This window comes from Eretmochelys imbricata, chromosome 2 (genome assembly GCF_965152235.1).
Source record: "Eretmochelys imbricata isolate rEreImb1 chromosome 2, rEreImb1.hap1, whole genome shotgun sequence".
Taxonomy (NCBI): domain Eukaryota; kingdom Metazoa; phylum Chordata; order Testudines; family Cheloniidae; genus Eretmochelys; species Eretmochelys imbricata.
Window position 1 is genome coordinate 29,717,919 of NC_135573.1, and position 18,664 is coordinate 29,736,582.

General features: G+C 39.9%; 1 protein-coding gene across 3 annotated transcripts in view; it reads left to right on the forward strand.

Annotated features, from left to right (window-relative positions):
* CSMD3 (CUB and Sushi multiple domains 3) overlaps positions 1 to 18,664 on the forward strand; it is a 1,168,908-nt gene that overhangs the window by 775,870 nt on the left and 374,374 nt on the right. For all 3 annotated transcript variants that reach the window (XM_077808852.1, XM_077808853.1, XM_077808854.1), the window contains one exon: positions 17,706 to 17,862. In XM_077808852.1, the coding sequence (XP_077664978.1) occupies positions 17,706 to 17,862 (157 nt within the window). The remainder of the gene's footprint in view (positions 1 to 17,705; positions 17,863 to 18,664) is intronic.

The following is an 18,664-nucleotide window of genomic DNA, read 5'->3' on the forward strand; positions in this document are numbered from 1 at the left end:
CAGACTTATGTCAGTATAACTATGTTGCTCAGGGGTGTGGAAAATCCACATCCCCGAGTGACGCAGTTATGCAGACCTGAACCCTCACTGAGGGAGTTGGGAGTGCCTACGCTAATGGGAGAAGCTCTTCTGTCAGCATAGGTAGCATCTTCACTAAGCACCACAGTAGCACATGATACAGCACGGTATGTGTAGACAAGCCTGAAGATAATGGGAAGTATTTCTCTGTTGTGAGTTAGATTCTTGTAACATTACAGTTCACTCCAGGAGAGCTCTGTGTTGTGTTAAAATGAGCGAATAGACTCTGACTACAGGGGTGTTAACTGACCACTTCAACTTTAATGGTCTCTTACAGTATGTTAACTGCTTATACTAAACAATCTGTTCCAGCTGGTATTTAGCCCTGACCCTCTGACAACCTTTCCTAAACCTGAAGAAGAGATCTGTGTAAACTGGAATACTTATCTCCTTCACCAACAGAAAATAGTCCTATAAAAGATATATTACCTCACCCACATTGAACAGTTAAACAGCTTTTTGGGGGGGTTGGTGGCGGGTTGGGGAGAAATCTGTCTGTCATATCAGTGGATTCCCTGGAAGAGAGATACCTTAGAAAATGTTTCTCTAAATGAATAATTTTTCAGGAAGTTCACACTTTTAGCCACATTAACTGGTATGAGAAACTTGGAACATAGGGAATTCATCAATATTTACTTTGTCTTCTTCCTTAAATGTTTTGCTGCTCTCTTCAGTTCTGGTCTCAGTGACACCACAAATAAGGAGATATTGCCATCCTCTACAGTAAGACTGGATTGAGTGATATTAGCCAATACGTATATGTTAGGCATAGTACACGCTACATTAATAGATATTATGTGAATGGTATTAATATAATATCCTCTGTGTGTGTGTGTGTTGGGCAGTTATGTTAAGTGAATATATTATGCTCTTCCTACAATTCTGTTCACCCATGTCAAGCATCCCACAACACTTTTCAGGCTGAAATCAATTTTGACATTAGAAAACAGGAAGCCTGTCAAAGTCAAGATACATGAATGGTGTGTTCTATCAGAGGTTGGGATGTACCTCTATGTCCAGCTGGTTTGGAATGTGGTATTCAAACAGAGATAAGGAAAAGAACAGAAAAACAAGTTGAGAAATTAGTGGGTTGGATTTTAGGTGACAAAATAAGTGTTTTTAACTTGTAAACAAACGTGATATAAACATGAGTGGATTTAGGGGTGTGTCTTTGAAGCACATCTTCAGATTAAAGTGAACATGCTTTGAGGTAAGAATTGGTTTTTGTATTGTACTGTTTTGTCTTTAGTTAATAAATTTGGCTGAGTTCAGTTATTTCATCTCTTGAAAATTTTTTGTAGAGAACCACAAGTAAAGTCAATGAGTTGGCTATATTAATAATAAATAGTGGGTAAAATAGTATGGTAATGCTTTTCCCACTCGTCCATTGCTCTAATGTGTCTTCTGTGGCTGCTTTTGTGTCAAAGTTAAAAACAAAAACCCTACTATGACTACTGATATAGAGACTGAGCACAGCTGAATCCAAAGGCTTGTGTAAATGGGAAAATTAACCAGAATAGCTTCCCTTGTGGACACTCTTATTTCAAAATAGCTATTGCCTTTTACATTCACACCATACTTAAATCTGAAATAAAATTCAAGTGCAGATAAGCTGAGTTCCAAAAACAGCCAACTTTAAAGTGACCACCAGAATTCAGTGTAGATTGGACTTTCATTGTCCTCAGTGGAAAAGGAAAATGGTGGCAGCGTCTAAGTAGTGGCTTTTCTACATTTAAAAGTTATTTTGGATTAAGGTAGGGTATGAATTTAAAGTGCAGTAGCACTTTAAAATTGGCCACATTGGGAGTTATTCCATAATACCTATTTTTTAATAGCTGTTCTGGTTAATTTCCTAGTGTAGACAAGCCCTAAGAAACAGTCTTTAGGAATTGTAATCTCTCCTCAACTTCTGTCTCTTTCCTCCTGGGGTCTGTGATCCCTATTCCTGATTCTGAGTGCTTTCTGAAGTGACAAATGTGTTCAGTCTGTTTTTCAGCCTTGGAAATCAGTCTAGCATGCCAGGCCGATTTTTTCATGACCAGATAAGGAGGCCCTTGATGAATCCAAGCACTTGGCTGTGTCCTTCTTAGGATTAGAGGCTGCTTTGATACAACTAGTTCAAAACAACCCTACAAGAGTAGGTTGAAAGGGAAGCCTGTGTTCCAGGCATTTAGTTTTAGTTTTTCAGAGTTTTCAAGCTGCAAAGAAAAATAAATCCGAGCAAGAACACCCAGTGTTGAAACCCTTTCCTGTGAAGCAGAGAAAAAAATGGAGCAGAGACACCACAGTGTAAAGGAGCAGTCTGTTTGACACTAATAAATCATTACTACTTCTGATGCCAGGTTGAGAAGGGAGGAGCTGACACCTATTGTTTCTGAATTGGTCTAATCAGGGTGCAGAGTGTGGATTTCAGAACATATAGCTTGCTTTCCATTTGTTTCTTTTAGTATGTAATTTTCTCTCTCTTTGCTATGTTTGATATAGCAGTTCTGACTAATGGTATTGTGTGGGGTTTTTTGTTAGAAATGTAATAAATACATAACTTCCTCAGCATTGATTCATACAAGTATATTCTGTTATTGGTGCTGTCTTGATTTAATGCTAAAGGAAGTTCCATGGTGGCATATGGATGAGAGTAGATGTCCATAGTTACTGTATGCCATTCAGTTTAATATCAGTCTTTAGTGACTATCAAACAGATGTTCCCTTCTTTAGAACTGCAGTGAGGACTGAGTTTGTGCACCATAGTGATTGCAGAATTCTAAATGTGAGAGTAAACTATTGGGGTGGAAGACACAGAAAAACAGACACATTCAGTTACCAAGTTATGACTCATACAGTTTCCCCTTACTCCTTTCCTTTTAAACTCAAGAGGCTTTATGGCATTAAGTAATGCATTCACATTTCAACAGGAAAGTATTGATAAGCTGAACATAGTTGCCTTTGCTCCTGTAATTTGAAAAACGTGTAATTATATTAAAAGTTCTGTTCTGAAACAAGGGCTTTTCATTTTTAGTTTATTTCAATACAAATAAAAAGTTAATAATTAATAATGTAACATTCAACATAACCATGCCCCTGTAATTAACTAGGACAATGGCTCTTTGTCATGTATAATTTCAACTGAAAGCAGATTCACAGATGGAACTAAAACTGAAAGTGCAAGGTGCAGCAAGTGCAAACGATCGCATATTCTGTTTCATGGAGCATTTTGAGTTTGCAAAAAATAAAATCCACCTTTTTTCCTCTGAAACAAAATTTTAGTGAATTCAGCACACTTGCATAGTGTTTTGATTTTGACAGCTGCATTTTCTGATAGCAAATGGTTCCATCTGAGTTTTTTTCTGACCAGCTCTAGTGAAAACAAACCTCAGAGTGACCTGAAGAGATCAGACCTACAGGGGGCTGCAGACCCTGCAAAAGGTAATTAGTAGTTTAGGTACAAAATGAGTGAGCCCAGTGCATATATGAGCTTGTTGTCTTAATATTGTCAATTTTTGAGTGTGTCCAGTGACTGCAGATGTTGCAGGGAGCATGTGGTATTGAGTGATTGGGAGGGGATGTGTATATGAAAGTATCTCTGGTAGAAGAAGTGGTCCACAATGTGAAAATTTGGAGGAACAACTGAATGAAGACTGAGTCAATAGGTTAACAACTTATGACCCTGTGTGTAACACTGCTGCTTCACAGTTTTGAACATTTCTATCACATCAGAACTGCGCAAGTGTGGTGTGCTCCAGGATCAGCAAAGGGCATGGGCATGAATGAGTTTAAGCAATAGGTGTAGACTTATGCATTGAGTGGCAAGTTAACTACTCCAGTTTGTCTGTTCTTTACTTGCAAATGTGCAGAGTAAAAAGGAGGCATGTCTTGTGGAGACTGTAATGTCTGAGAAAACATGGCTGTAAACATGATTCTTATTATCCTAAAGAGGTCTCACTCTTGAAGTTGGTGGGGGTGGGGGGAGAGAGGTTGGTGTCTGAGTTGAACAGCTATCCGTGATCAAATTCCCCTGAACTCCCTGCCCTACTCATCACTTTTACTTGGCACTCATTCACACTGTTCAGGATCCAGCTCTAAGGCCACGTCTACAATGCAAAGTTAAGTCAACTTAAGTTAGGTTGACGTACAGCTACCGCTATAATTAAACCACTGTTGCATGTCCACACTACACTCCTTGTGTTGGTGTAGCGCATCCACAGTAGCAGCTCTTGCACTGACACAGTGAGCAGTGCATCATGGGTAGTTATCCCAATGTGCAAATCACCATCATCTGCTGCAGAGTGTTTTGGGAAGGATGTGCAATGACTCATGGGGGCAGTTGCAGCATCCCATGATGCAGTTTTCACCAACCCATCATTCCATGGGCTTCCTAGTACATTTCTCACCACTTTTCAACAGCCCCTGTAACCTGTGCGTTTGTCATCTCCATCAGAAAGCATGAATCCTGGACTGCTCTCCAGTATTGTTCTGAGCATTATGAATACAACTCACCTGATCCTGCAGCATTTTCTGAGCTGCAAGTCTGATGATGATGCTTTGGTGTCTGCCTTGCTGTGTGCCATGGAAAGACACAATTCAAGATTGTTTTTGGTGTTCATGGAGCAGCTGCACATTGTGGACCGTCAGTTCTGGGCATGAGAAATAAGCACTGAGTGGTGGGATCACATTGTTATGCAGGTATGGGATGATGAACAGTGGCTGCAGAACTTTTGAATGCGCAAAGCCCCTTCCTGGTACTGTGTACGGAGCCTACTCTGCCCCTACTCTGAGGCACAAGGACACCAAAATGAGAGCTGCCCTCATGGCAGAGAAGTGAGTGGCGATTGCTGTGTGGAAGCTGGCAATGCCAGACTACTACTGATCATTTCTGAATCAGTCTGGAGTCAGAAATCCACATGGGGTTGCTGTGATGCAAGTGTGCATGATTGTTAATTGCCTCCTGCTGTGAAGGACTGTGACTGCGGGTAATGTGCTTGAAATAGCGATGGGATTTCCTAACTGTGATGAGGCAATAGATGGCGCACATATCCCTATTGTGTGCCCTAGACCACATTGAGATGGAGTACATCAACAGAAAGGGCTACTTTTCTATGACATTGTAAGTGCTGGTGGATCACTGAGATTGTTTCACTGATATCATCACAGGCTGGACAGGGAAGGTGCATGACACATGCATTTTTAGGAATACAGGCCTGTACAGAAAGCTGCAAGCAGGGACTCTTCTTTACAGACCAGAGGATTACAAGTGGGGATGTGGAAATGCCAATAGTGATCCTGGGAGATCCATCCTACCCCTTGCACCATGGCCCATGAAGCCATACACTGGCCAGCTTAACAGCAGCAAGGAGCACTTAAGCAACAGGCTCAGCAGGTATGGAATGACTCTTGAGCCTTTGGTCGCTTAAAGGGTCACTGGTGCTGTCTCCTCAGGTTAGATCTCAGTGAGGGCAATATCCCCATAGTCATAGCAGTCTGCTGTGCACTTCATAATATCTGTGTAGCAAAGGAGGAGAAAGTGGCAAACAGTCCTGTGGCACCTTATAGACTAACAGACGTATTGGAGCATAAGCTTTCATGGGTGAATACATCTGACGAAGTGGGTATTCACACACGAAAGCTTATGCTCCAATACATCTGTTAGTCTATAAGGTGCCACAGGACTCTTTGCCGTTTTTACAGATCCAGACTGACACGGCTACCCTTCTGATAAAGGAGAAGTTTCCCCATGGGTGGCACATGGAAGTTGAACAGCTGTCTGCTGACTTTGAGCAGCCAGATACCAGGACTATCGGAGAGGCTAAATGGAGAGATATGTGGATCATGGAGGCTTTGAAGGAGCATTTTAACAATGAACGACAGTAATGTGTATTGCTGTAATGTGTTGAGCCTGGCATTATTTTTTTGCACTGTGGTATGAACATTGTTATAATTGCTGTGTGTGTACTATTATAACAATGCAAATGCACCTGTTGCTACTGTCTCTGAATGTTAGCAGCAGTCACCATGTGTTGGAGAATAATAAAGGTTCATTCACTTTCCATAAGTTGATTTTTATTCTACACCCATGCAAACATACCTATGTCATTTTGAGGTAAACTTCTTACACACAGGAAAAAAAATATCTTTAAAGGGGAAGGGACAGTGAATTCACAGGCACGTAGGCCAACCAGGATCTCACAGCTGGCTATATGTTAAGCTGTCATTGTGCGTGATATCCTGTGGAGTGGCGTGCCTGGGGTACTATTGTGGCAATGGAAGATAAATGGAATGTGTGGGGGGAATTTAGGGAGGTCCTGGGATGCAATTCTGCAGGGAGATGTATTCACAGCACAGATGTATTCAGCCTGAAGTTCAGTCAGAGAGCACAGCATGTTTGTTTGCTCCCTGAGCGGCATTATCATCTCTTCCTGGACCTGTTTTCTTTCCACAGTATCCCTCCACATTTTCTCATTGATTGCCTCTCTGCTTACAATCTGAAGCATCAGAGGATTGCAGCACCTCCAGGAACATGTCTTCCTTAGCCCTCTTCTTTCTTCTCCTTATTTGCCCAAGCCGCTCTGCCAGTGTGCGTGAGGGGACCCTCAAGGCCACATCTGTACTGGTAAAGAAACAGTGGACAGAGGTCTTATTGTCACTGTACTTATACCCCTTGATCCAAACAAGTTACAAGCACAACTTTCTCACTTTCCCTTAGGAGTCATTCAGCATGGTGGCAGCCCCAGCCATGGTGAGTACAGCCTGCAGGAGAGGGGTGAGTTGGGACAAATGGGGGTGTTGTGCACATGGTTATCAGAACAAGCACCTAGGTCTATTGTCGTGAATATTGGCGCCGTTTGCCACAGGTGGCGGTGATTGTAGCTGATATCTCACTCCTGAGGGTAACCAAGGCTGCAAGGGAGCACCTCCTGCATGTGTGTGGCTGCATTGGGTCCATATACTGCTAGCCTGTTTGCTGCAATGGTGCTGCTGAAGTAATTGTGAAGTGGCATGGCAATGTCCTACCGTGGGGAAGAAACAAGGCATCCCTAATAAGAAACCTTTGGCAGAGGACTGCAGAAAGAAAAGTTTCCTAGAGATCTCTATGAAGGATTCACGGGACATCCAGGTGTGCATAAACAAACTTTTCCAGAGGCTCCCGCTGCCTAGTTGTACAGAGGAATGAGAAAGCAGATAGCAAATGTACTTGTATAGGTTATTTCAGTACCTCTTCTAGCCTGATGAAAAAAAGTAGTGTGTGTCCCTGCAGTATTGAAGCAAACTGAGTACTTACCAGAGGTTCCCTCCCCTGCATCAAACTCAGCACAGCTACACTGCTGGGGGACACTAGACTGTTCTGAAGTCAAAAAGATATCCTTACTTGCCCATGCTACCAGATCTCCCTGTAACATGTCCCCCATTCTCCTCCACCTCCACTCTTTCATTCAATATATTGTCCTCGGAGTTCACTCCGGTAGCTGGTAACTCCAGCCCCCCGAAGTATCTACGGGCTCTTAGCGGTGGAGGTGGGGTTGCTGCTGAGGATGGAGCTCCTTGTAGAAGCAGCATGTCTGCAGCTCTGCACAAGAGTGACTATTTGCCTCTCTTGCCTTCTGGTATGCCCACCTCATTTCCTTAATTTTTATATGGCACTGCTGCATATCCCTGTCATAGCCCTTCTCCGCCAAGCGATCTGGCCATGCATATCAAAGTTCTTGCATCTGGAGTGGAGCTGTGACTGCACAGCCTCCTCTTACCACAGACCCAGGAGATCCACCACCACTGGTGTACTCCAAGCAGAAGAGTGTTTTCTGTGTCGAGATGGCATGGTCTGCTATGTTAACTCTTCATATCGAGCAAACAGGAAGAGCAATTTCAAAACTTCCTGGGACTTCAAAAGGGGAGGGGTGAATACTTATATACCTGGCTGCAGAGCAGCAGAGTTCAAAATGGTGAGTAGAGTGGTAATGGTGGGCATTCTGGGACACCTTCTGGAGGCCACTTAGGTTAATGCAAGCAACACAGTGTCTCCACTGATACTGTGTCTTTCTAACTGTGTTCCCCTAAGCTCTGTGCCTCTTGTCAAGGTGGTTTTATTAGGTCTGCATAGGAGGTGAGTTACAGTGGTGGGAGGAGCATTGTAGTGTGTACACCTCCATAATTTGGTCGACGTAAACTGCCTTATGTTGACTTAACTTCATAGTGTAGACAAGACCTAAGATGTTAATGTGCCCTGTGAATAAGTTTTTAGAGCACTCTCTCTCTCTCTCTCTCTCTAAACAAGGAACATTTGCATGGAAATCCAAATTTTGGTTTCTAAGGAATTTTCTACCCCCAAGGTCATAATTCATTTGTGTACCGTGACCACTAAAACATAGAAGCAGATTATATATTTTGGTGGGGAAGAGCTAGTACATGCACAAAAACACGTATGAGCCTTATTCTGTCCTCAAATGCACATCTCTGTTTGATGTACAGAATAAATTATATGTTTGACAAGGCAACGCTAGATTCAGTTTTAGCTGTCAATATTGTGTTGTTCCGCCTCTTTTGAAGAGTGTAGATCTCCATATCTATATGTCATCTCTGTTTGGGATGGCAAATTCCCAAAAGTAGGCTGGTTAAAAGAGGGCACACTTATTTAAAAAAAAAAATCTTCCTTTGGTAAAATCTTCAGAACTGAAATCAAATAACAACTTAAATTATATTAATTTGTAGCTCTAAGAACTGTTAATAATTGAGCCTCCTGGAATGAATAGCCAATTTAATCTGGTATCCAAATATAAATGCTAGCACTCAGAAGCATCATGTGGGTCAGTGACATTCAATAAGTGGAATTTGGGTCAATCTATCAATGAAAATAGTATATTTTCCATACAGTATTTATGTAATTTAAAAAATCCGTAAAACGTAATATATATTTTTTAAAAAAAAACCCTTTTCCCAATATTTAATTCATTTTGATAGGGGAACCATTTACACAATTTTATTTACATTTGTGTAAGACATATGGGTGCCATTAAGAAGATCAATCTTTCAAAATGATTCACACAGGTAGACCCTTGTCTTCAGTGAGATGCCACATGGATAATTCGCAATAGCAAATCAAGAGTCATCTCCTTGAATTTGAAGGATGTAAAGGGAAATATATCATTTTGAGTCCAAATCATGTTTTCAGAACCCTTGTTCCTGCTATGCATTTAGTGCATAGCCTGCACAAATTCTTATTTGGACATTGGGGTATCAAGAAAAGGGTCATTTCTATATTAAAACCAAACTAGTGGGCCGATCTTGACACCCCTAACTCATGAGTACCCCTGTTAACTTCAGCATTGGACTCTGGGTGAAATACTGGTTCCCCTGACGTCATTGGCAAAACTCCCATTGAGTTTAGTGCAGCCAGAGTTTCACCCTTAGTCATGATTTCTGGTACAGATCTCATGAGGGAACTGATATTAGGCTGTTGCCATTCTCTTTGCAAGATAAATATGTGGAAAATGATCACTGGGCCTGTGGTAGTAACCGAGTGAATGACTAATGCTCTTTTCTTCTTATCCGTCCAGGGATGTAATTCTATTAGGTCATGTAACCTGGATAAAATATAAGAAAGGAGAAAAGACTGAAAAGGAGAGTGATACAAACACATTGAATTTGGGTTTATATGCCAGTGTATTAGACTAGGGGATTCACCAGTGTTCTCAGTTGAAATGTACATTAGATTGATATTCAATTCTCTCAGCCTGAGGAAAAGTTGTTTTGTTGTGGTTTTTGTTTTATATTTAAATGCATGATATTTTCCTCATTTCTCCTCCAGTGCCCCAGGGGCCATTTCCCCTCTGCTCTTTTATACAGTGAATCAGACAGAGAATTCCAGGAAATTCAGCACACCTTGAAATTATTTTCCATCGTAGACATGGCATAGAGTAAGGTTATTTTACAACAAACCTGCTAAAGATCCATAAAGCAGTTTTATAGAATCATAGAAATTGTAGAAATGTAGGACTGGAAGGAACCTCAGTAGGTCACTTAGTTCAGTCTCCTGCACTGAGGCAGGATTAAGTGTTATCTAGACCATCCCTTACAGGTTTTTGTCTAACCTGTTCTTAAAAACCTCCATGGATGGATATTCCACAACCTGTCTGGTCAGTTTACCCCAGTGCCAAACTATTCTGACAGTTAGGAATTTTTTCCTATTGTCTAACCTAAATCTCCCTTTTTTGCAATGTAACCCCATTGCTTCTTGTCCTGCCCTCAGTGGATAAGAAAAACAATTTATCACACTCCTCTTTATGACAAACTTTTATGTATTTGAAGACTCTTCTCATCTCCGCCCTCAGGCTTCTCTTCTCCAGACTAAACAAAGCCATTTTTTTAAACCTTTCCTTGCAGGTCATGTTTTCTAGATCTTTAATCATATATGTTGCTCTCCTTTGTATTTTCTCCAAGTTGTCTACATCTTTCCTGAAGTGTGGTCTGGACACAGTACTCCAGTTAAGGCTTTACCAGTTCTAAGTAGAGTAGGAGAACTACTTCTCATGTCTTTCTTAAAACATTCCTGCTAATACATCTCAAAATGATGTTGGGGGCTGGGTGGGTGGAGGGTTGTTTGTTTGGTTTGGGGTTGTTGGTTTTTTTTGCAACGGCATTACAATATTGATTCATATTTACTTTGTGATCCACTATAACCACCAGACCCTTTTCTGCAGTACTCCTTCCTAGGCAGTGATTTCTCCGTTAGTGTCAGCTTTGGAGAGAGCTCAGCTGTCAAACTAAGCAGTGGGAAAGGGTTAATATAGTAAGAAGACTGATTAAATTTGCAACACAGTATATTTTCTGGGGAAAAATTAAAAGCATAGAATATTTATCTCATGAAATGGACTTGTGGGAGATTTTGGGAAACTACTGGGACCAATCTTTGTAATTTATTAATAACCTTTATGTTAGTTATTGGTCACACATGCCACATACTTACTTATCAACAAAATTATGCTTTGGTTATACTGTACACCCTGAATCCATCATGCATTTCACTAGGGTTGAACACTAAAAAGTTACTCCAATACTTTTTTCCAGATTTATCTTTGAAACACTACTGTGTCTTCAGCATATATTTAACTAAGCACAGATTTTTTTAAATGTTTAAAAATAAAATAAAGCCAGGATCTTTAAGATATATCAATTTTAAGTAGCTTGGCAGGATCAGAGGAAGGGCCATCAAATACAAGTTGTTTTATCTTTAAGTCAGATGTGATTTAAATGGCTGTATAGGGAACCACTAATTCTCCTAGAATGGTTTTCTTCATTTCAGGTCTGCTTTCAATTCCATTTCAAAAGTCATTTATTCTGCTGCTGTGCTTCTGGCCTAGCCTGATTACTAATCTCAATTCAATTTTCAAGGACTTGTAAATAAAGTTAAGCTAGGCATCCACTCTGTCTTTACTGCATATACTTTAGTGTTACCCTATTCAGTTAATAATCATTAGTTTTATTTTTATTTGAATCTAAAATTTTTACCCTGAGAATTGTTTATTGCTTACCATGTGTATTATCCATCTGTCTACGTACCTCTATGCCCCTCATCACCATAGTTTCTGAGAGTCTAGAAACAATGATGTTTTTATTCTAAGGCTCAGTGTTTCTTAACACATTGTAATTTCTTTATTTCTTTATATTTACTCTGTCCAAAGTGGCCACCAAGGACATCTGAGGCCCCTGCATTCACAAGCACCGGCTTTTCCTTTCCCCAGCGGTGGTCAATCCCTGCTCAGCCCCATGCCCCGCCCTCACTCCACCCTTCTCCCAAGCACACACCCTGCCTCTTCCCACTCCCACTCCACCCCTCATCTTCCCGCCCAGTTCTGCCCCCTCCCCTGAGCATGCCCCGTCCTCACTCTTCCCCTTCCCCGCCCCCAGTGCCTCCTGCATGCCGTGGAACAGCTGATCACAGAGGGCGAGAGGCACGGGGAGGGAGCGGGAAGAGCAGATCATCAGAGCCATCAACGAGAGGTGCTGGGGCTGAGGGAGCTGGCTGCTGGGGGATGCAAAGCACCCACAATTTTTTTAGTTTGTGCCTATGCCTGCATGGAATATTCCTGGCACAGCAAGACCTTCAGGCATGTGCAGAGCTGAATGCAAACTCCCCGGATAGAATCCCCCATGTCAGGGGACAAATTGGGGTCATCTCAGGGTTGGCACGAACAGGAATGGCATGTATTGACACAGAAAGGGTGTGGACAGGGTAATTTTGCACCCTGGCTCTTCCCAGATTGCTGCAGGACCCATGAACTAAGTTGATTCCAAGATTCGGTAGGTACAAGCTACACATACACACACACACACACACACACACACAGCTGCTGCTGCTTCTGTTCTCTGTGAGAGAGCCTTTGGCAAAGCATCTTTTCCCTGGGAGATGACTTTCCCTCCTACTCAGAAATTTTACATTTTGTAATGCAGTATAGGTCTTAGGGCAGTTTCCCTGAGTGCTTATTCTCTTCCAGTAGTGTGTTGTTGAGGTCCTCATCTCTCACTGTAGCCAGCACTTTATCTGGGCTCCTGTGTTGCCGCACAACAGATTAGTGATATCCCAGGAGGTTCAGCAAGACAGTTTTATCACCAGACACATTCTTCCCTCTCCTTCAAGATCACCATCATGTCTTCAATGTGAACAGCTTGTCTGCTTTGTGGGTTCATCATTTGAAAATGTTTGAACACTTAATGCAAGCATATTTTGGCCTATAGGTCAGTTGCTCTACCAAACACAGAGTACATCTTTGGGTATTTATTCTTCATTAGTGGCTGGTCAGCTAAGTCACACAATATTGTTTCTGTTCATTGAATGAGGAGGACAAGCAGAGTTTTTAATGTGATAGTGAGAACTTTCACACTAACATCTTTGGATGAAATATTTGCAAGATTTTCACTTTCTGAGATGTTCTGGGGGATGGGATGATAGACAAAATATTATTCACATGAAATGGATAAAAGGGGTTGTGAATGCCATCACAGAAATTTTCTGGATTTTATTCAAATGAATCTTTATCAGTACTTTTTGCAGAATCCATGGAGCTCTATTCAAGAGCAAATTCTCATGTAATAATTCAAACCTGTTTGACTATGGCTGGCATACTAATAATCAGAGACTTGATTTTCTATATATTTGGATGAGGATGGTAACTGATTATTATTAATTATTATAATTGAGGAAAATGCTTATTAACTGCTAGAGACTGTGAAAACATATAAAAAGAGATGGCTCCTGCCCTGAAAAACTTACAATCTAAAATCTAATGTTTATTTACCGTTTTTGTATTGGAACAGAGAGAGATTAATTGGGGAATTGTAGTTTCAGCAAAGCTTTCCATAACGCATTAATAGCTAAGACTATTTGTACATAATTTATTTGTTGTTCAATATATCCAACTCTTTGTTCTTTTACTGTGTACTCTATGTAAATAATTTACCATCTTTGCTATTTATGCAGTATATTATAAGCCCTTTGTACTCAAGGCCAAAGGTATGTTTTCATTATATGTAATCAATGTCAATATTTGAATTATGTCACCATTTTATTTGCTATTTTCAACTATCAAATATTCCTAGTTCTTCTTAAACTTAGATTCTAATAATAAGAGATGACTTCTTTGTTGGTAGTTCTCCTTGTCATGTCTAATACAGGAATTTTAGGATTTTATTTTGTGTGTGTGTGTGTCTGTGAGACTTTCTTCAACACCTTTTTGTTGAAGAAAGCTCTTCCCTCTCCCCCATCTTTTTATACTGGTCAGATGTCTTCTACACAATTTCTTTACTTATTGCCCTTCCCTTTGAAAAGTAGATAACATTATTTCATGCCCAATGTGAAAAAAAATCTTTATTTTATAGAGCATAAATGGACAATGTTGATTACATACAGTACAGCTTGGAATCATAACAAAGTGTTCTTTTGAACCTCTTTTGTTTTTTGTTTGTTTGATTTTTTTCCAAGTCTTTTTCTGTATGTTGTTAGTTTAAATTAACAGAGATGAAGGAACTGTTTGTCCACGTACCAGATTACACATTATTATATTTGCTGTGTACTAGCAAGCGCAGCTTCTCCAGGTTCCATAAGGTGTGACAGCTAGAAATTGTAATCTATTTTGTGGCCCATTGTTGCCCGTCAGACATGATGCCAGATGTGAAACTGAGAATGGTGCACTGCTGTTTGTTTGTTTATGGCTTACTATGTGATGCAAAAGGACCAGTCTGTGCTCTGAAAAATTCACAACCTAAGGGCAGACAGACAAATAGAGGAATTGGGAAAGAGAACATCTAATAGTGATCTTTTCAACTTTATGAAGTGGATCTTTAAGAAAGACATAATTGTGGATGGGTTAAAGGCTTTTCAGATGAGCACAGTGAGGTTTGTGACAAAGTTCCTTCTCTGCCTTGGTGGGTCCTGCGCTTACTGGCGGATTTTCTCGCCTCAGAGGTTCATGGAAGCCCTCAGTTTGGCCACTTTCGTGGCTCCAATCTGCCATTCACGCAGTTAGCCTCATCACTGGCCAGCATGGGGAAAGGAAGAAGAACAATCCCTGCAGTCTCTGCTGATCCACCTAGTGGATTGGGGAACAGGCCAGAGACTTTCCCCTCTGGTGGAACCCACAGTCCAGTTCAACTCCTCCAGTATCAAGTAGGGAGTTGGGAGGTTGGAGGGATGGGGGGAACCTGGCCCCGTCCTCTACTCCACGTTCCAGCCCAGGGCCCTGTGGACTGCAGCTGTCTACAGTGGCTCCTGTAACAGCTGTGTGACAGCTACAACTCCCTGGGCTACTTCCCCAGGGCCTCCTCCAAACACCTTCTTTATTCTCACCACAGGACCTTCCTCCTGTTGTCTGATAATTCTTGTACTTCTCAGTCTTCCAGCAGCATATCCTCTCACTCCCATCTTCTTGTGCCTCTTACTCCCAGCTCCTCGCATGCACCACAAACTAAAGTGAGCTCCTTTTTAAACCCAGGTGCCCTGATTAGCCTGCCTTCATTGATTCTAGCAGCTTCTTGTTTGGCTGCAGGTTTTCTAATCAGCCTGTCTGCCTTAATTGTTTCCAGAAAGTTCCTGATTGTTTTGGAACCTTCCCTGTTACCTTCCCTGGGGAAAGGGACCTACTTAACCTGGGGCTAATATAACTCTTCTGTAGCCATCTGGCCTGACCCTGTCACAGGTTATACTATGACAGGCATGTGGAAGAGGTCATGAAAGTGATCCCACAATAAGCTGATACACTGGTGGCAAAGGCTGGGAATGCTGCTGAGTGGAGAGTGTGGCCAGGGCAATGAACAATTAAACAAGGTATGATAGGCAGGGAGAGGCAGAGTTATGCAGAGCTTTGAAGGTGGGTCATAGTAAGATTAAATATGAGATGATAGTGGATGATGAGCCATTTGAGGAATTTAGAATAGAGAGTGTCATACCTGGAGTTCTTGTTTTTGTGGCTCTTGAATATAAATACTGCACTGCTGGACATATTATTTAGATTTCTACATTGAGGAGCAGATAGAACAGAAGCTTCATCGGGAGAAACATATGCAGTGTATACAGAAAACATATCGACAATTATAAAGTTGGATATCTGGTAGTTAGCTGTCTTGCAATCTCAATATATTGTAGCCATTTTCTAGAAGGCCTTTGAAGGAAGTAACATCTCCATAAGGAGCTATATATGAACCTGATTTTGAATGTTGTTACAAAATGGTGCATCAAGTACTTTGGCACAAATAGTCTCACCTACACTTACTGTATTTCAAAAAGAGTGTTTTGACATCTGATCTCCGGAGATCTCCAGAGATCTGAAATTACTGATGCAAGTAATTAGTATTTAATAACAGAATAGTATCTCCAAGAGATTGTTTTCCTAAATAGTCTTCTAACATGCAGTGCAGCATTTATTTACAATTAACAGAAACTTCTAATTAACCATAGGGTTTTTTTAATGGCCCTGTGGGTTGCACTGGTTGACACTCCACAATAACAACTTTTTCTTAAGCTCCATTCTAGTGGAATTTTGAAGTTCTACAGGAACAAATCTTGGTGGACTTGGGAAACTGAGTTGCTATTTGTACTAAAGCCCCAATATTATGAACATTCACGTAATTTCCCCCAACACTTAAATCAAACACGTTCCATTGTATTAGTTCATCCATCACATACATGGCTTCACCTAAATAGAAGACTCTTTTTTATAGAATGCCTTTAATACTTTAGAATATTCCAAAATGCTAGATAAAACAGTGAATTAGCTACTAGAAGTTCAGAGGCTGTGTAACGGATATAGTATAGTTGTACAGTAATTCACACAGAGCCATTAGCATTAAAGTCTGAGTTTGTTTGTTTTGTTGTTGTTTCTTTGTTTTGACTGAGACAAGGAATGTTGGCCAAGACACTGGTATTATTCTGTAATCTCATTCTGAAACCTCATTCACTCAGACGATCATCGGAAAGACAGATTCCATTTTTACTAGAGGCTTTTGCAAAAGTCTCTGACTAATGCTAAATGGGAATTATGTATGTAAATCCTCCACACAGATGTAAAAAGGAGCTAATAATAGTTCTGTTTCACATTTTAAATTCCCTTTTAATACACTGAGTGAGAATGGTGTTTTTGGTTTGGGTTGGTTTTGCTATTCATTCATATTTACAAATGCAAACATGAAATAAATTCTACATTGATAAAAATAGACTTTATTTAGCATTGAAAATGACTGTCTATTTATTTGACAGGCAAAGTTTTGAGTTTCACTGTGCAGGAAATCAGGAATAAGACAAAGGTCAGAATTTAGTCATGTACAAATGTAATCATTATTAAAACTTATTTGTCAAAGATTTTAAGTGTTAAGTATAGCAACTATAGTTAATCAAATTACAGTTTAACTTTCTCACCTCTGAATGGAATGTAACAACCTCTAATGTTTAAAAAGAACAAAACTTGCAATGACATCTGCTAAATGTTATTAGAATAGATTATTTGAAATGTTCGGGATTTTATTTATTTTTTTGTATAGCAATGTCCATTGTTAAATAGGGGAAAAGCAGCTCTTGAAGAAAAATAAATACAAATGTTGATTTCCAATTTACATATAAATTACATTGTCCTTCCATCTTAAAGAGGCAGTTATCTGTTTGTTTTATTCTCATTCCTTTTATTATATTGATATACATGTACCTTTCTTTACTTAGTAATATTTTGCAGAAGTTTGTTTAACATTCAAGGCTGGGGAGACATTACATTTTTACATTACACCACTTCCAGGACTGAGGCAGAAGTGCATACACAAAATAAGTATTCCTTGGTATGTTGTGGCAAACGTTATAATATTGGGAATGGCAAAGTAAACACAGATGTTTATAAACATTTAGCTGAAATGGCAACCCTTTCCACTTCAATTGTCATGCAAAAAGGAACTGACATATTTTAAATTGTGCATTTGAAAAATCACCACACTTATATCATATAATTCAGGAAAAAACAAACAGTATATGCATAAAGAGCTCTCTAAATTGACTTACAATAGATCCTGCTACAATAAGCATCCTTCCACTTAATAGATATGTGTGAAATTATGTTGTAACTGAAATACGATTTTTTAAAATTGTACAAGTCCCATTTGTTTTACAGATATATGATGGAAAAGACAACACAGCTCACCTGCTGGGTGCATTTACTGGAGCCTCATTGAGAGGACTGACACTAAGTAGTACCTCAAATCATCTGTGGTTGGAATTTAACTCAGATACGGAGGGAACCGATGAAGGTTTTCAGCTTGTTTACACCAGTAAGTATGTAGAAACATAGAATAATGGATTTATGTTGTTCATGGCTTGAAATAGTCATTGTTCCTACTCAGAAATTCTAATGATGATAAAAACTGGTAGAATATTGCCACCAATTCACCACTCTCTCAAAATAATCCATTTTCAACTTTCTGCCCAAATCAAACATTTATTATATTGGAAGTCTAACTTCTGTATTACTCAGAGGATTTATTATTTTTGTTATTTGTAGTTGATGGCTGAATTGCCTTCTTTTGCCAGAGGACTATCTTAAGTTGACTTGCTGACTGAAAGGGTCAAGAAAAGTGGATTATTCTCTGCTGCTCATAATGGCTTCACTTCAGGAAAACACTTAAGCACCTGCTTAATTTTAAATATACACTCAAATCCATTGATTTCAGTGGAATTTAAGTATGTTCTTATCCACTCTTCATGAACAGAGGCACTTTCCTAAACTGAGGCCAATCTTGTGTTGTTTCTTTTCCATTAAACCAGTGATTTCTTGTTTTGGATTGCTGCTTTTAATAAATATTCTAGTCTGGAAATTATAAAGTGCAACTCACTGTCACAAGATATTATAGAGGTAAAGAGCTTAATAGGATTCAGAGAAGGATTAAATATTTACATGAATAAAAAAATCTGAAATTATAGTAGCTAGTCTTAAAATAAATACAAAAACCTAATGAAAGCTGCAGAACTTAACCAATCACTAACTACCTAGAATTACCAGAAAACATCCCCATGGATAAGTTATTGTATAATTGTCTGTTGATGAGGGAAGGAGCGGTGCCCTTGAAACATTTT